Genomic DNA, 19076 nt, shown 5'->3' on the forward strand with positions numbered 1-19076 from the left:
ACAACTACGCAAATAAATTGAGATACAACTGTAGTTCTTTGCGTACAGTCTGAAGCAACCCAGGAGAAAGGACAGGAACTTTAAGAGCTCTTCTCTCATAAATTCATCAATTTTTATGGAGAGTCCTGGTCATTGCCTAATCGTCTCTAGCACTGATAAAAAGCACATCTCATAATGTGAAAACCTGGACAAAGTAATGGAGGAGAATACTGCACCTCCTCTGCTGTGAATGCGACTAACATGCTGAGCTTTGCCTAGCAACTGTTGTAGTATATTTCTAGGTGTAACATGAAGTGATCAAGAGGTTATTCCATGTGGTTAGTGATGTTGCTTCTGATTATCATTAGTTTTGATACTTTGCAGATCAGCTGAATGACCCTGATGAAACTACAGGCACTGAACCCTAATGTGTGTCATGTGGGTTGGTGATACAGCGCAGGGTGAAGTGAACCCTTAAAAAAATCATTCCTTTTGAACCAATTATCTGAACAATGCCAATCCATCTAGAATTGAGTTTAGCCATTATAACTATATAAAGCATGATTTATATTGAAATGCCTCGAGTGTTAACCTCAGTAGCTGGTTATCACTGTCCTTTGCCTATGTTAAACAAAAACAGAAAAATGGTATAGAACTTAAATGCCCGATGAGAGGCCGATATGAAGGTTGGATGATTTCCACCAACTCAATCTTTCGAGTACTACATCTTCGTGTTTCTTTATGATTCAAGCGAAAATGAGAAACCTTTTTTTTATAACCAGTATGATTCGTCTTTGCTGAAGATGGATGAAAACGTATTAAGTCGTGTCAGTTTTTGTTAACGAGTAAAGGTGCGGAAATAATTTGTGAGCTCTTAGGAAACCCTAGAATTCCTATTCACTGCTCGTTATAACTGAATGATTATAGTAGAGGCAACGAGAAAGCTAAGTGGAATTATATATGTAAGTGGGAGTTACCTATCTTCTTCACTAATGCAAGATTGTACTGCTGAACACTAACAACCTGCAGCCAACATAGCCTAATAAACCCGCAAATCACACAACCTATATACCCTAGAGAGACAAGTCCATGTGACTATTAACTCACCAACATAGCCTAATATAAACCCTACAACCTATATAAACCCTAGACAAGACAAATCCATGTGACATTTAATCCATGGTTCTTGAAAACTTAATCATTATTATTCACTTAAGTAATTGCACAAAAACGTTGCAGCGACGATATTAATCATATGAAAAACACGAGCGAAAATACGATCAACACAATGGTTTATATGATAGCTCCATTTATGGTTTAGTTCTACGTAGTCAGGCTATGTGAAAAAAGATTTGTCATCGCTGAATCATTCTACCACTAATACAAATTCATATCTAGAAGGTTAGAAAATGTAGTTCAAATTTTCAAGGGAATTGCAAATATAAGATGCTTCAATTAACTCTGAAAGATAGAAACATTTATTATCTGGCTTATACAGCATGTGTTCGTCGTAGAAAACCCAATATACAGAAACTTTTTCATGCATTATATCCTCTGGCAAGTAATAAAGTTTACCAGCATAAAGAATCACATCGGCATATTCATAAAGATGCATTTAATGGGTTTAACCGAAGTGAAATCATGGGTAATTCTTCTTCTTCTTCTTCTTCTTCTTCTTTTTAACTTTTGCGCTTCAGCATAAATGAAGGAGGGAGAAATAAATACAAGTGAGATAATAGTCAAACAAGAGGAAATCGAAAAGGAAAGGTGGAACAATGACAAAACCCAAAGACGGAGGAACAACTTCTGAGCGCCGCCAGTGTAATCATTCTGAATGATAATCCTCTCTGACCACACTGCCTCTCCCTCTCCCTCTCCCTCTCCCTCCCTCCCCCTCTGTCCAACTTCCCAGAAAAAAGCTCTTGGAAAATTCAAACAGAATGAATAAATAAAGCAGAGCGAGGAAGATGAAAAAGCCATGGAAGAGGAGGAAACAGCTCCATTTACTTGTCCGAAAATCCCGACTTCTTTTCATTGCATGTGTGATGGGGACGTGAAGATGCAGACCAGTTGCAGATAATCCCTTTTCGACTTTTTCCCTGCGGGACAAAAGGGTGTCGAAAAGTAGGGCATTATTACCAGCGAAGCGATTATTATTATTCAAAGCAAATGTTGCTTTTCATTATGAAGAAAGTGGAAAAGAAAGAAGAAAAGGAAAGGGGGAAAGGAAAGGGGAAGAAATCTGCCCCCGTGCTCTTCCCATTGATGTTCTGCATTAATCGGGTTCACGTCACGGCTCTTTGGAAATAGTCGAAGAAGAAGACAATTACTGGCGGAATAATTGCCCCCTTAGCTGGCGGTGCCGAACCACACAAGTTAAGAGGATCGATAGGGCACATGGTAAACCCATCAAGATTTACGTGTGGATCGTGACATGACCTCAAGAAATATAATATAATAAGATGTGTCGTCTGAGTGAACTTAAAACTCAATATTCATAATAAAACCCATCAAATCTACAGTATTTGACATTGACAAAAACCAATAAGAAAGAATGGACTTAGGGCACAAAGGGTCGAATCAGATCTGGACCACTGCAATCTTGGATCTTTTCTTGGGTTTTATCATGCTGCCCTAATAACACTTGTTACCTTATAACGTCTTGGGTTTCTTGGATTTGATTCATATTACAAGATCATGTTTTTCAGCTATATGGTGTAGCTTGAAGGTCCTTTGGGGGACTTCAACCCATTTGGTGCATTAAGAATTTGTTGTTCATTCACTTTGCATTCTACTCGTGCTAGCGTGAAAGGACTTATTATTGATGCAAGTGATGTAGTCAATCGAGTGGAGATATTCTTAAAAGATTTGTGTCATTTTAATGTGACATGATCAATCCAACTTTTTTTTAATTTAGAATTGAGGAAAATGATTACCTGAATTTCATAACGCAATATTATAAAAAAATGAAAACATTATTCGATTTCCCTTTAGAAATTATGTTATGTTGACTACAAAAATAGACCAAATCAAGAAAAGTCCTTTCACGCAATATTCATGATCTGTTTTCTTTGAATACACAAAAGCGACGATCGTTTGACTAGTTACATTTTTAATCTCGCATCGATCAATGATGGATACATCGAATTGAGAAAGGTAGCCACTTTGTAATTTTCTTTTTGTTAATATTAAAAGCGATAAGCCTCTATCTATCCAAGTTTTTACGCTTCTATATTAATTAACTAAATTATATCGGAATTATGCAAGTAAAAAAAAAAGCCTACTCTTGTGATTAGAACGCACACAAAACTCGAATTAAGCTTTTAAGAGGTTAGGAAGCACACGAAACTCGAATGGCACTAAATCAATCAATTTCCTAGGCCCCCAACAATCTCGAAAGTCTCACGTTACGTTTCGTTTCGTTCCGTTCCATTCCCTCTATAAATACACACCCTCCCACAGTCCCACTCCAACCCAATCCTCAGGTGCCCCAAAACCTTCTCTTCCCTCTCTTCCAATTCACCCCAATCTCTCATCAATCCTCTAGCAGACATGGATCAAGAACACACCCAATTCAACACCCTCACCCCCAACCCACCTCACAATTCCCTCCACAAGAAACCATCCACCCCTACTACCCCCACCCCCACCCCCACCACCCTTGCCAACAGCGGCAAGAGGACGCTGAGGGACGGCGGCGGGGGAGGCGGGTCGGGCGTGACGATGAGGTACCGGGGAGTGAGGCGGCGCCCGTGGGGGCGGTACGCGGCGGAGATACGGGACCCGCAGTCGAAGGAGCGGCGGTGGCTCGGCACCTTCGACACGGCCGAGGAGGCGGCCTGCGCCTACGACTGCGCCGCCCGGGCCATGCGCGGTATCAAGGCCCGCACCAACTTCGTCTACCCCACCAACCCGCCGCCTCTCTCTGACCACCACCACTTCTTCCATAACGCAGCTCCCTTCAACACCTTCCCTCCAAAACCCTACTCTCGAGACTTAACCAACATAAACACTAGGGGAACAGTCCTCGCCGCAACTCCCGTGGCGGCGCCGCCGAGGAACGCTGCCTCTCTGGACGTCTCGTTTTTCCTTCGCGACATTCTCAACCCTCCCAACACCGCTCCTCTGTACCCACCACCACCACCGCCACAACCACCGTCCCAAACTTCTTCTTATGCTCAGCCTCCGAGTCTCCACGTGCCAAATGAGTACCAGAAGCCACAAGCTCCGGCCGAACCGAACGAGGACGACGGCTCGTGCGGCTTCTTCCTTCAAGAATCTCCCGAGTCGGGCCTCTTGGAGGAAGTCATCCAAGGGTTCTTCCCCAGGAAGAAGAAGAGCTCGGATCAAGTGAAGGGTCAGTTTTGGAACGACGACCCGCACGGCCTCGGCGCCGTCACTTCGCCTCGCGAGCACATGCAGAGCTTGAACGGCCTCACCAGCCTACACCTGCAGACCTACTCGTGCGGCGGCGACAGCGACGACCTCGTCGGGGTTCCCGCCGCTGCTCCGTCGCTGTTGGATGTGGATGTGCTCCAGTACCCCGAATTTCTCGGCACTTTCGCAGCTAGGGTACATGATGCTTAAGCCGATCACTTGGGAGTCTCCACTATATTCACATATATATATATTTTTATATATTCATATGTTGCTTCTGTGTATTGACGATATAGTTCTGGAGAAAAAGAAAACTATGAACCTAGATTGAACGTCCAAGGAGTTTGTGCTTTGCTTTTTCATTTTTCTTCCATCTTTGCTGGTTTTTTCTCTAGGGTTTTGTGAAGACGGGTGTTGTAGCCATGTACTCCTCTCCAAATTCTCTTCGTCTTCTTCTTCGCTTCCCCTTGTCATCCTCTACATATGTGCCACTGTTTGGTTTTCTGTTCTCTGTCCGATTCTGTCTATGGTTGAATCGATAACAGGGTCATGTCGATGATTACTTTTCTGTCAGTTGCTAAGTGCGTGGTTGAACATAAGATGGGGAAGCTCGAAAGCGTCGTTAATGGTGGGTTGATGGGAGCTAATAATTTGCAGAGCGTGTGCGAGTTATTGATGAACGAGAGGGGCTCGAAAAAATGGCGGAGCGTGGTCTGCAACTGAGTTAATTCTCGAGGTTTGTTCTGGAGTTCATGGTGGTGAGCGTTGACCTTGGTAATGAAAAAAGCTGTGGTCTGTGCATTCCTTGGTTTGGCGACACAAATCCTCCGGGGAAGGAAAGGTTTTTTAACTTTTTTGGAAAAATAAAACTACTGATTGTTTGGGAAAAAAAATTATGGAAGGGAACAATGTTAAAATGAGTTTTAGGTGTACTTGTTAAGTTTATTAAATTCGCTTTGGTAATGTAAATCCTTTTCTGAAATAACTAATTGCTTCTTCAATTTTGGAAATTTCTCAAAGAAACTGTGTTACCATTCTTACATAATTTGGTGGTTCATCTTATTATATTTGTTAATAAGATTTTTATGAAAATGGTGAATCATGCCCTTTGTAATTTCTACTTGTAACACGGCCAGTACTTTGCCTCAGAAAATTTCATTTATAATTTAGTTCTCCCATGACCATGTTTCATAATCTTCTCAATCTGTTCTTGATGATTTACATTGTAAAGATGTAAGATTCCAAATTAGAAGGTGCAAAGCTTTTATTAAGAGAAACTAGAAATGATTTTTGGGATTTGTCATTTCTCTTATTATTGGTGATATACACAATCAATTTATTTCCTTTATCTTACATCTCATCACATGTTTAGTTAACAAAAAAAAGGGGGGATACATTTACATTTCATGTATTCGTGAAATTTTTTTTTTTTTTGGGAGATGAGTGGGGAGGGAAAATGGAAGGGTTGTAGAAAATTGGGTAAACTCTAAAGTTTTTGTGAGAAGCAATGAAATGAAGAGTTAAAATATACCCAATTTACTTCGAAAGTAAAATGAGGTAAGCCAAACTAATTTAATTTCTTAATAAGTTGCGTGAAATATGAATTTGTCCAATTTTCCCTAAGTTAATGAGAAATTAAGGTTCTTTTGACACATCTAGGGGTTGAATGAATTGCATGGATAAGTGAATTAGACATTGACTGATTAAATACACCGCCCTATTTAGTTTGTCACTTGAAGACGCTAATTAATTAAGTTGATCACTCAATTAATGACTTGGACTGTTTTTTTGGTCGAAAGAAAGATACCATTCGTATATAATACTCGAGAGGTACATAGAAGGCTTTTAAGCCTAGCAAATCCCAAATAAGTGCATAACAAAGCAAAAGCTAGAAAGTAAATAAAAAAGCACAATTTGTAGTTAGGAGCACACTTTCATCCCTCAAGAATATTTACTACCATAAACGATTGGCGGCCAATCACCAAATTCAGTGATGATCACATGTCGAGATCTGTAGGTGCACATCTAGGTTCAACGTCCTCATCACTACCGCCATGCAGAGACACCGACATCAAAATGTTGAAAGAACTCAGATCAAATATATATAAGGAGCTTCCAAATCTATACGTAGATCTAATTCGAGAGAGTAAAACCCCCAAAACTTGACTTAAATCCAAATCGGAAAAGAAGTGCAGCCTAATCTCGGAGAGGTTGTGAAGCCACATTAGGAACATCCTCCTCAGCGGTGGCTATCGACGGTATGAATGGCCAAATTGGTCTTGGACTTAAATAGTTGGAAAAGTACCAAAAACCATCCTTAACTTTTTATCTAGAATTTTCAGTATCCATCCTCTATTTTTTTTTTGAAAAACCATTTTGTATTTTGAGTTTTTGAGTGGCACACCAAATTGCATTTCACATTAATTAACAAGCTGAAGTCATTTTGAAAATTGCCACTTTCTTTTCTATATTGTCCCTATCATAAATCTAAATTCCCCAAAACTCCAAATAGACCCCCCTAGAAAAATCCCCACCCTGATCACCCTACTTTAGCCACAATCGCCATTGTGCATCATCGCCGCCGTGCCAGAAGCCATCGCGATCACCACGCCGCTCACCTTTGCCGGCGAGACCTTGAGTCCCTCAGCTTGTGTGTGTGTGTCTGTGTCATTTGCTGCATCGCCGCCTAGCCTGACGACTCCTCCATGATCATTGGACCTTAGCCTCATCCTCAATCCTCGAAGGACTCGGCTCCGCCATCAACGCCGTGCTAAGATCCGGTGCAATGGGCAGTCGAGAGAAGAAGCGTGGGATATCTCGTGAACCCGTCCATGGTCCTTAGCATAAATTGGTTCTTGAAAAGGGAAGAGAAGACAGCAGGTAGCACGAAAGGACGAAGAAGAGAGAACGAAGACAACGCAAAGTGATGAGAAGACGCTCATCATCGTCAAATGCAAGAGTCATTAGCAATTCATCATGTTGAAACTAATAAAACTTTTGTCAATCCATGTTGATGAGCAATCTAGGCAATAGCAAAAACAAATAACTCTAAGGCTCCGTTCGTTTGGCGGAAAATATTCTCCTTTTGAAAAATATTTTCCCGGAAGTCATTTTCCTGGAAAATATTTTCCCGGAACATAATTTTCCGGTGTTCGGCGATCAATATGAAAAAGTTTCGGAAAATATTTTTCGCCGGCGTGGCGGCGCGCCAACGGCCGCAGCGGCCGCGGCAGCAGCGGCCGGCGGCGGCAGCAGCATGGCGCGGCGATTGACGGCCAACGTTCGGCGTCCGGCGGTGGCGGCGGCGGTGGCGGCGGGCGAGCGGCAGCGCGGCGGCGCAGCGGCGGCGGCCGGCGACCTTAGTGAAGAAGAAGAAAAAGAAGCTCCGGAAAATGATTTCCGCTTTTGAAGAAGCGGAAGTCATTTTCCGTAGACTTAGGCTATTTTATGAGGGGGGGAAGGAAAATATTTTCCCACGGAAAACGTTTTCCGCCCTCCGAACACGGGAAAATCCGGAAAATATTTTCCGGGAGAATATTTTCCGCCAAACGAACAGAGCCTAAGGCTCCATTTATTTTGCAAATAAATTAACATATCGGAAAACGATTTATAAGAAGTTGTTTTTCTAGGAAAACGATAAAATTTTTCGATATTTGATTGAAATTTGAAAATGAATTTGAAATAATTTTTTGTCGTTTAGAAAGGAATACCTGCTTTTATTTTCTTAAATAGACATACATTATTTGGACGCTAGTAACTTGGGCACGGGTAGCTAGGGAAACGGGTGCGGGCACCGGGGTCTCGGGCCCAACCTAGATGGATCCAAACCCGGGCATCAAGGACGCGAGCATAGGCATTGGGGTTCGAGGCATGAGCACATGCACTAGTTGTGGGTCCAGAGAAGCCGGTCCCAAGAAACCATCTCTGGGCCCATGTCCATAGAGACGAGTCTCTGGTTTATATACCAATGTCTAGTCATAGTTTGGAAAATAATTTCTAATTTTTGAAAGAGAAGATCATTTTCTTGAATTTAACCATAGGTTTTCCATTGATTAGGAACAAATTTATTGTTGACTCATTTCCTTCGATCCAAACCTAGGAAAATGTTTTCTCATAATTTTTTTTTCACGGAACAAACAGAGCTTAAAGGAATAACAAAATTCAGTGCGTTTGTTTCACTGAAGATTTCACGACAAAGGAAAATATTTAACTAAAAATCATTTTCAAAGAAAATGGTTAGTTTTCATTTTATTGGTAGTTAGGGAAAGGTGATTTCATCCTTGCTGGAGTAGGAAGTCGTTTTCCCCGATCTAAGTTTGTTGTTTTTAATTTATGGAAAACGTTTTCAGCCATTGATTAGTTTTCGTCATCCAGAAAGAAAAGTCGAAAATCAATTTCTTGAAATTAGTTTTCTTCAAAAAAACGGACCCTAAGTAATTATTTAAAAGATAATGCTTCACACTAGTATGCTAACCAAATGAAGATAATGGAGAATCTTACCCTGCATCAATATACTTTCACATCCTTACAATCTCCAGAGCTTAATGTTCATAGAACTTATGACTGGATTTATTTATACGTAAGATTCCTTTTCTTTTTAAGTAAATAGTAGATTATTGCTTTTCTAGCCAAAACACAAAATATTGTTTACTTTAAGATAAAAACAACAATATATCAATATCCGACTATTTTGAATCATTTCAAGTATTTCCCTTTAAATAAAAGTCAGATTATGAATAGAACAAGATTTACAAAAACTTAAAAAGTAAAGTCACAATACCAAAAAAAAAAAAAAAAGTAAAGTCACCCCCAAACAATTTTTTATCCAGAAAATTCTAAAGATCGGTTCAGGTCCATTTTAAGTTAGGTTATTCTTTCTCTTTATAGCAGTCAGATGATGTCCGGGTCGGTTGTCACACACCTTAACTAGTCCACCTCTGTGGACGATCTTAAGTTCGCACGTATTATTATCAATAAGCAAACGTTGTCGACGTTCTAGAACTTTGGGAAGGGGCTATGCGATGGAACAGAATGACATTCTAACTGATTTGCCAAACTACAGTTTAAAGTCCCATGAGTCCTTTTCAAGGTGGACAAGAAATTTCACAACTTAAACGGGAATCACATGTGCATCTATCTGTAGCTCTTGTACGCATCCACAAGAGCATGGACCAGCCATTCTTTCCTCAAAGCCATTAAGAATCCAAATCTAATTTACAGCCCTCTTCAAGCATTAAATCAAATCTGATTTATTATTGTCGAACCAAAAAATTTACCTTGGTAGCAATACCATTTGATCTAAAACTTTGTAGAAAAGGGTTTATGCAATGCCTCCCCTAAGAGTCCATTATTGTTGAACCAAAAGCAAATTGATAATAAATAGCTGACTCCTAGAGGTACTACCACTTTACAGAAGTGGGGTCATTGATTAACCAAACCCTAATCGAAAAGTCTAACCTTCCTCTTATAATAAAAGTAGAGTTTAATCACGGAAGTAGTTATTATTTGTGGGTAGATGCTGGACCATGCTTTTGGTCCTCCAGATTCCCAAATTCGTGATTAAAAAAGTTAATTAAAAGATGTCAACACGGCATTAATCTCTAGAGGACAGCAAGCTTTTGCACCCGGAGATGTTTGATTTCCATTTCTCTTCCTTAAACTGCTTGCAAGGTGACATTTCCGACTCGATCTAGAAACTTGTTTCTACGACATGTGTCAATGTCACATAGCTTCTATTCAATGTTAAGCACTTCGAACCATCAATTTTATCTTAATTATCTGAATTTGTGATGTGAAGGTTCGGGAGTTTCTGGGGTTTGCCTTGGCATAACAAGGTTTTTGGTACTCAAGCTTGGCTAGGTAGTCTTGGCCAAAGAAGGAAAAACATTGAAAATCATGTTTAGCCGATCATGATAACCAATTGCGGCTCAAATGAAATCTGCTTGTGCTGTTGACATACCTCAATGTGGTCCCGTCGATTAGACATGGACATTTCGATGAAAGCAAGTCAATTCCCGTTGGAGTCCATGGAAAAATTAGCAGAGAGAAATTGTAATTAACTCGTTTATGTAGCTATGAAAATCTTTTCTTTTAATAGATATCCTGCTTCGTAGTTGGCTTAGTAAAATAGGAAAAGAAAGCTTACTTTGGAATTCATAAGCAGATCAATAGAATGTATAGCTTAAGTTTCATTTACTTATGTTTAGAAAAAAAAATGTTTCTTGCACTTGAGTAGGCAGCAATCCAAACTGTTTCTTTCCATAGCGCCCCCAACAACACATGAAAGAAAATATGTTCCCAAATTAAAAATAATAGAGATATAATTTGCTAGTGCTAAATAAGTGAAATGAGTCTTAATGAGAGAGATTGTTTAGTCATGTATGACGTTAGTGGGTATTTGATATTATTTTTACATTGTACTTTTCTTGTAACATTTGAGATTGAACTTTTATTTAACTCAACATAAATGACTTGAAACATTTTCAAACTATAGAATATATTGACATATCTAGTTACAGATTGTACTTTGTATGATTCTTGGAGACTTAAAATACTTTTTTCCGTTTTCAAAATTTTAGAGAGAAAATATAGTTGTTGTTGCTATAATTGTTGCAATTGCTGCCGATGGAATAACAAGGAAGTCCATCTTAAGCATGTGAATCCCGGGTCTATGAAATTTTCTGATAACCTTATAGACTAGACAAGAGACGAGTCAAAATTGGGTTGATGGCTTAAACACAAAATCATTGCACTTGGTGGTGTGAGAATCGAGCTTGTGCCATGCGCCGAATGTGTGCCCAACACGTGTCCTTTCATTATGACTAAGCCATCCCCATGATTTATTTTTGTTTTTTTAAGGAGGAACCACGCAAGCAGCAATGCTTATGTAACGTTTATAAATTCCATTGAAGGGTTGGAAAGGTCAACAGTTGGAGGGTCTTACGGTGGCATGAAGCCCAACCAGTGACTTGGGCCGAGTTGGTAGCTCGACTTTGGCCATGTTGGAAAAAACGTCAAAATACAAGAAAGTTGAGAAGATTTGTGGTGTGTAGGGATCAGCAAAGCCCAATTCTCTACAATTGTTGGGTCGTCCCTGTCACTATATTTTTTATTGGATTGATTTAGGGATAGGGAAAATGATACAAATAGTTCCTAAATTTTAGTTTAATATGTAATGTCGTTCATGAGCTTTTAATTTGTTCAATGTGATCTCTGAACTTTGATCCATTATGCAATGTCGTCCATAATTGTTTAATTTGTTCAATGTGGTCTCTGAATTTTGATTCAATGTTTAATGTGGTTCCTGCACTTTTAAATATTTTCATATAATCTAGGGATTACATTGAATACTTACCAATAGTTTATGGACCACATTGAACAAATTAAAAGTCTAGGGACAACATTGCAGATTAGACCAAAGTTTAATGACCACATTGCACACTTGACCAAAGTTTAGAGATCATATGTGTATTTATTTCCTATGGATATTGGCTATTAGAGTAGTTTGTCATGTTCGTGGACAGAGAGAAGACAACAGCACAAATGTCATAACTTTTCAGACGATTACTCATTTGTCGGAGAATTCGATGCGGTATTGAAATTTGTGCACTTGTGGTGATTATTGTTTGGAAACGAGCGAGTGACACTTTGTGGCATTTTTTCCTGTGGATAAATATAATTGGGATTTTTTCTAGGCTTACTTTGTAGTTTTTTTTTTGGTCGCTAGCTTACATTGTAATTATATGGTGATAACTCATCACTTTTGTAATCTAGGTTTTCACATAGCAAATTCCGAGCCATATCTTCCTTGTGGACGTACATGTAGGCCATGCTGGTCGAAGTCACATTGACCTATAACTATTTTTTGGGCCGATAAAAAACAAAATCTATATCTGCTTTTGCTTATTCTAACTGTGGATGAGTATAAGGTTTCGTGGTGCCAATGACCACGTCACATTTTGCAGATCACGTAGATCATGCTGTCGGCTAGACTTTTTGAAAAATTTGTGGATATAACGACACTTGATTTGATCGACTATATACCACGTTAGCATTTCAAGTCCAATCAGAAGCTTCATGAGCAAGATCATTGTGAAAGTTCATGCATCGTATTTAAAAATTACAGATACAAATCGAGGGTTTAGTCTTTAGTCCATTTAAAGATACAAACGGATTGACTTATATATTATTCTTTCTTTATTCCGAAATCTTAATTAAATTGAAGAAAATAATGTTTGTTTTCGTTGGGATTAAAAATACTTAAATATCGAGGATTTTTCATCTTTATTTGATTCGGATTTATTGTTTTATGAGAATAATTACTTAGTATTCAAATCGCTTTGAAAATAAGAGACCTCTTATTGGTTTTGTTTGGCCAATTTCCAAGTGGGCAAAAGGTGATGGTTGGCCCTCAATCTAGATTCCATATGGCAAATTCAAGGGAGAAGCACCAAAGCTTCGAAATGACTGTCTTTTATGATTATATTGGCAGTGAAAAGAACTTATTGATGATGTGTATGGCATTGGGATGATGAAAGATGAGTGCATGTGATCCACCGTTGGAACCGGGGAGAGAAATTGATGAGGCCCACGAGAATGTCTGCCATAATAATTAAAGAGAGACCATCTATATATTTCCCTATTTTTATTTTGCAAAAAATATAAAAAAATCATCTTTGCATTTCAACGTCATATCAATTTGCATCTCGAGCTTTGATAACCTACGATTAGCATCTCAAATTTCATCTAACATCTAATCCTATTTATGAATTTGCCATTTTCATTTCAATTTTGTTCTTCTCACCATTTCAAATCCACCCATAATGAAAACTCACTTGCCCAAAACCCTAACCCACCCACTATTTAGCCCCTCTCTAACTGGAACTACTGTCGCCCATCGTGCCATCGCCACTGGCCTCCAACTGCCACCGTAGCTGAGCCACAGCCAGTTGAACATTGCTAGCATCGAGCTCCATTCACATATGTCGAGTTTCGCTAGCGTCGAGCTCGAGTTAAATTTGCTTGACACGTTGACCCAGATATGAGTCGAGCTCAACCCTTGCTTGTGCTTGGCCATGGCTAAGAAGAGAGAGACATAGAGAGCATAGTGTGTGAGAGAGAGAGAGAGATGCACAGAGGGCTTTGCCAAGGTTGATGGCGACATGGTGGCAGTGTGGCATAGGTCGGGGTCGGTGGTGGGAGACCATGATGCGGAGAGAGTTTAGGGCGTGGATAAGATCGAGGGTAGGTTGGTCTTGTTGGATGTGAAAGTTATGTTTGGAGATACAAATCGTAGATTTTCAGAATTCACGGATGCAAATTGATATTGAAATGAAAAGTGAAGATGGTTTTTAAAGTTTTCGCTATATCTAATTAGAAGCGCACATATCTCTGATATTTCTACCAAAGGATGGAATAATTGCCAAGTAGTCCTAAACTTATTATACGAATGTCAATTTAGTCTTAAACTTTCCAATTTTGTTACCTTTGGTCGAAATTCTAATGTGGTCCTTCCGACTAATTATCGTCAGAAATTGATGATGTGGCGTGTGGTCATTTTCGGCCATCCTATGTGACATGTTGACTTTAATCAAAATGACATCCTACGTGGATCGCCATATTAGCAATTTTCAACAGCAATTGGTCAGAAGGATTAAACTGGAATTTAACACAAAAGTTTAGGATTGTATTGATAAATTTAAAAAGTTTAAGACTGTATTGATATCCGTACAATTAGTTTATGACTGATTTGGCAATTTTTCTAATAAAGGATTGCTCGATATGATTCTCACGAGATATATGCTACTTCACCTTTTACATTTTAGAGAGATGGGAAAATACAAGATGTGCTTCCCTGTTTATGATGGCTTCTTTTTGAGTGGTTGAAGCATTATCAAAAGTGACAAAATTAGGTGGGACGTTGATGGACTTTGGATCATCACTCCCGTGAGAGAGAGAGAGAGAGAGAGAGAGAGCAGTTGGGATATATTGCTTTCATTATCGTTCAAGTTTTTGACTCATTACCTTCCTTATCTTCGCCCTCTTCAAATTCCAAATGCAACTTCAGTTTAGTACTTGAGGCCGTATCTTCTTCTCAACATCCAAAGCTCACGTGTCCAGATGTTTTGCACCAAATCGTATAGCTACACATTGCTTGACTTATGTCTTGCAGTTATCTAGACATATATGTTTGGTTCCGCCGAATCTGACAACTGATCCAAGCCCAATTGAATTATGCTTGCAGGAATTAGGAAATAGAATGGAGAATCAAGAGATTGCCAAGAATAAGGATTTGAAGGTGGAGATTTCGTGCGAGAACGAGATCCCCGCCCCATCCGTTCTCACGAGGCAGCCGAGCGCCACCAAGAACACCTGCCTGTGCTCGCCGACCACCCACCCTGGTTCGTTCCGGTGCCGGCTCCACCGTGCGCCGTCGCTCCAGAGGACAAGAAGCATGGACACTTCATCGATCTTCACTCAAGATTCACCCACAAAAAGCAGTTGACAAGATCCCATTCCAATGAAATGCTTTGAAGGTTAAGCTAAGCTATGGTTTTTGGATCAAAGTGGTCTCCTTTTGATGTGCTGTAGATATTCTAGTTTTTCTTCATCTGCTGAAGAGGCTAAGTCTGATGGATCAGCGCCCGGGTAATGCAAAGGACTGTGTGTTTGTCAGCTATTTTGCTTCGACATGGATGTCTTCGTCACTGTTAATTGAAGATTAGTAAATACTTTTGCATGGCCGATCTGAATTTTATCATGTAAACCTCGAATGTTTATCTTCATACAAGTTTTGCCTGTTTTTTTTTTTTCACTAAGACCTAATTTTGTTTAGGGTTTTTATTGCACATTTTGGATAAAATTTGATCTGCACAACTGAAGCTGGACGGATGCCATGTACAGAAAATTTTATATTAAGGAAATGTGTAGGACATATTGTCGCTATTTGACTCAAGATATGCTTAGAGAACATACAGTTATAAAGGAAATGTGTTATACTTGAATCATTGTGTATCAAATGATTACATATACCTGTTGATGGTTTTCTTATTACATCAGAGTTCTGTTTGTTTCATGAAAAATCAATGATTTGAAAAATATTTTCCAAAAAATTAATGATTTGGAAAAATCGCTCGTATCGTTTATAATAACTAAATGAATTTTTTTTATTATCGACGACAATTTATATGTTAACAATTTTGTGGACGATAAAAAATTTTCCATTCATTTATTTTTATAAACGATATGAGTAATCGTTTTTAGGAAAATATTTTCTAAATTATTTATTCTTTGTGAAATAAACGAGCCTGCCGACCTAGGTTTTTCGATATTGTAGGATTTTGTCTCTCGAGTGCAGATTGATGTGCTCTATCCGTGGACGAAGACAGGCACCACCCACATCATGTTCCATTTGACAACTAAGTTGAAGAGACACTGTTCTCTAAGTGCTAATCATGGTATGCAAGAAAGTGAATAATAACACGAGTGCATCCAGTCATCCATAGTTCCGTTCAAGGCAATTATTGCATGTCAATGTTGAGAACGGGATATCTATTCATATTTCCACTGATCAAAAGGGCAAAGTTTTGTCAATGTCACATGGATAGGTGACTTGGACATCTTGGATCTCTTACAGCACCTCCATGGAAGTGACTAATAGTATGTTTTTTAGCGTTAGGGCCCAGCACTTATTGATCAAAGACATGGGCGGTTTCTTTTGATTTCTCTAGCAAAAGATAATTATGCATTCGGATAATAAGGCCCCTGAGTTTTTTCGATTGGTGCAATGTCGTCCCTCGTACATTTTTTATGCGATCGTGTCCTTAAACTATATGTCTGTTTGTTCATATTGACCCTTTTGCTAAAAACCCGATGAAAATAATGACTATGGTTCATTAAGTGTGATGCTCGCATCCATGTTACGCCTAAACGGATATCGAAAATTTAGAAGATAAAAAAAAATTGCAAATTCTGGAGAGAGAGGGAGGGACCATTGTCGCCACCTGGCCGCTGGCCAAGGTCTAGCGACCCTCACCAGTGGCTAGGTTACCAACGGCAACACCCTCGCCAGTGGCTGGGTTACCAACAGCGACCCCCGCCCCTCCTCTCTCGCTATTTGAGTCCTTACATGCTTGAAATTGAACATAAATGGCGAAGTCACAAACTGCTAATTCCAGGTGCTTCTCTGCCATCCTACCCACTTCGCTGGTGAATCGGCAACAAGAATGAAGATTTCATTGTTCTCTCAAGTCTTCTGGGAAAAGCAAATCAATCATTTGCAGCACTGGAAAATCACCAAGTAATGGATTTTGGTTAGTTCCTCACCTGGAGAAACCAATTTTGCAGATCTCTCTCTCCCAACATTTTTGGGTGATTGAAGTCTCTCTCTCCATGTGCGTACGGTGGCCGACGCAAGCCGCTGGTCAGTGCCTAGCCGTCGGCAAGGGTCGCTTGACCCTAACCGGGGGCTAGGTGGCACTGCCACCTATGACCGGCCCTTCCCCTTCCCCCCTCTCTCTCTCTTAGAGTTCGAATTTTTTAATTTTGTAAGGTACTAATTTTTGTACTTCGATGGATCAAGGAAAAGAAATCATGGCTATGTATATACATATTCTAAATAAATATATCTAATTAGATTCGCACAACTTGCTCATGGTGCAGGTCCCACTTTAAATCGTGCTAATTTTATCCAACCCCGTCGATCACAAATAAGCAACTAAGCTAATGTAATGGCATCAGTGAAAGCGGCGAGAAGAAGACAGAAAGGGAGGGGGAGCCTGCTTCTACTGCCTTCCCTTTATAATTCCAAAACACAATAATAGACTTGCAACTAGGGTACAGGAAAAAGCTTCTCTTTTGATAGTGGGGGGTTTGTGATTATTAGCATTTATTCATCCTTTCTCATCTAAGGCTTCTTAAGATACAAACTTAGAGTGCTCAGGCACTTAACCATTTTGAGATATTACTAGCAAAATTACCTTTGTTGATTGTAACTCTTGATGAAAGGGTCTATGTTCAGAACAAAAATTTAGCAAATGCAGGTATTCAATCTCCTTGCGGCGCTTCTCTTAGGTCTTACCCTATCGGGACCAACTTTTAGCATCCAGCTAAATCCTTATTCCAAACATAAGGCCTTTTGGCCTCAGTTTCCAATGCACAAGATTCTCATGGAGGCAAGCGCAGAACACGTTACCAGGATAAAGTGTTATCTTACCATTCTAAAATTTCTAACACCAGACAGAAATTTAAGGAGAGGAAAGGAGAATTAGCTTTGCATAGTTAAAGCATTCAAACACATGATTTTATTTTGGAGGCTAGTCTTGCCTAAGATCGATTGGCTTTATGAGGTAACTTACTTCAATGAAACTGAGAAGATCTCACTTACTACCCTCTCTCTTGTAAATTCTTATGCTTGAAGTATCATAACTTTCTTATGGTACTCACTTTAGTGCCAAATTGTTTTGTTGGATCTCTTAAATGTCATTTTTTGAAAAAAAAAATCATTTAAGTGCCAACTCCGATTTGGAATGTCGGAAATCTAACGTGATAAAATTCAATGAAAAAGCCCTTAAACAATGTTGCTACACATGAAAAGCCCTAAATTTTCTCTCTTCTTCAAACCCTAATAGAATGCTTGCTGACTTGTCTCAAATTCACCTCTCCTTGAAACACTAATTCAAATCAACAATTTTTAGAAAAAATGAAGAGCCGAATCTTGAAATGGAGAGGAGAATAAGCAGAAGCGGCTCAAGTTCGCGTCGACGAAGCCAAGACGAAGGTGTTCAACAACCACCAAGCCAAGCCCTAATTTTCCTCGGAGAGAGAGAGAGAGAGAGAGAGAGAGAGAGAGAGAGAGAGAACGATTTGTCCATTTGAGAGAGAGATTAAGGTGCATCATTTAGGTATGGAATGACCTCTTCATTGTTCACGTTAGACTTGTTTCTTTCTTCTTCTTCTTGTTTTTTATTTTTGTAAAAAAGCCACATCTGGTTTAACATTTTATTTATAAAGCCACATAAGACATTTTGCTGGAGGCACTTAAGTGATTGTGTCTTCTTCGATTGGGAACTTAAGTGATTAGGCGAAAAGTTTTGGCACTAAAGCAAGCGCAGCATGAAAGTTATATTATTTCTAGTGTCCTTTTCCCACGCTTGATATATGTGAATTTAGACTAGTCTACTTTACCATTTCTAACAAATTACTCAAAAAGTCATAAACCTATTGTATGGATGTCAATTCAATCTTAAACTTTCCAATTTGGCCAATATAATCCTAAACTTTTTAATGATTTTTCAATATAATCCATCCGGTCAATTTAGGTCAGAAATCGCTGATATGGCGATCTAGCTAGTGCCGACCGTCCTACATGACATGGCCGGGGGCTGACATGGAAGAAATAAATAATAAGATAGCAACTGAAAAGAATCAATATAGAACTTGAAATAATAAAGCATCTTTCAATTTTAGATTGATATGAAAATAATAAGATAGCAACTGAAATAAAATTATATTTAGAGTATTAAAAAGTTTCACATTTTTAAAGATACGAAAGATTAATTACATCAATAGTTCACTTAAGTTAAAAACCGAATTCAATCAGGGGTTGTAAATTTTCACTGCATAAATTGTAAGTGATTATGTTAAGAAGCAAATATTTCCTCATCAATCACCTAAAGTAAAGTTGATTTACATGTATACAACAAGCAAGGAATGAATAATAA

General features: G+C 39.1%; 2 protein-coding genes across 3 annotated transcripts; both read left to right on the plus strand.

Annotated features, from left to right (window-relative positions):
- Positions 1-3471: 3471 nt before the first annotated feature.
- On the plus strand, positions 3472-4865 carry LOC115689964 (ethylene-responsive transcription factor ESR2). The gene has a single exon (XM_030616178.2). It carries the CDS (start codon positions 3532-3534, stop codon positions 4564-4566), a length of 1035 nt encoding a protein of 344 aa, XP_030472038.2. The 5' UTR covers positions 3472-3531; the 3' UTR covers positions 4567-4865.
- Positions 4866-14292: 9427 nt separating this feature from the next.
- LOC115689929 (uncharacterized) lies at positions 14293-15121 on the plus strand. Of its 2 annotated transcripts, none has more exons than XM_056311380.1 (2): positions 14293-14435; positions 14600-15121. In XM_056311380.1, exon 2 carries the CDS (start codon positions 14615-14617, stop codon positions 14858-14860), a length of 246 nt encoding a protein of 81 aa, XP_056167355.1. In that variant the 5' UTR covers positions 14293-14435; positions 14600-14614; the 3' UTR covers positions 14861-15121. The 2 variants fall into 2 exon arrangements, with proteins under 2 accessions (XP_056167355.1, XP_030471977.1); XM_030616117.2 differs by having other exon boundaries at positions 14312-14492.
- Positions 15122-19076: the final 3955 nt, after the last annotated feature.

The sequence above is a fragment of the Syzygium oleosum genome, unplaced genomic scaffold, assembly GCF_021117445.2.
Source record: "Syzygium oleosum isolate NSW1041296 unplaced genomic scaffold, Sole_v2.1 Sole_v2.01, whole genome shotgun sequence".
NCBI lineage: Eukaryota > Viridiplantae > Streptophyta > Magnoliopsida > Myrtales > Myrtaceae > Syzygium > Syzygium oleosum.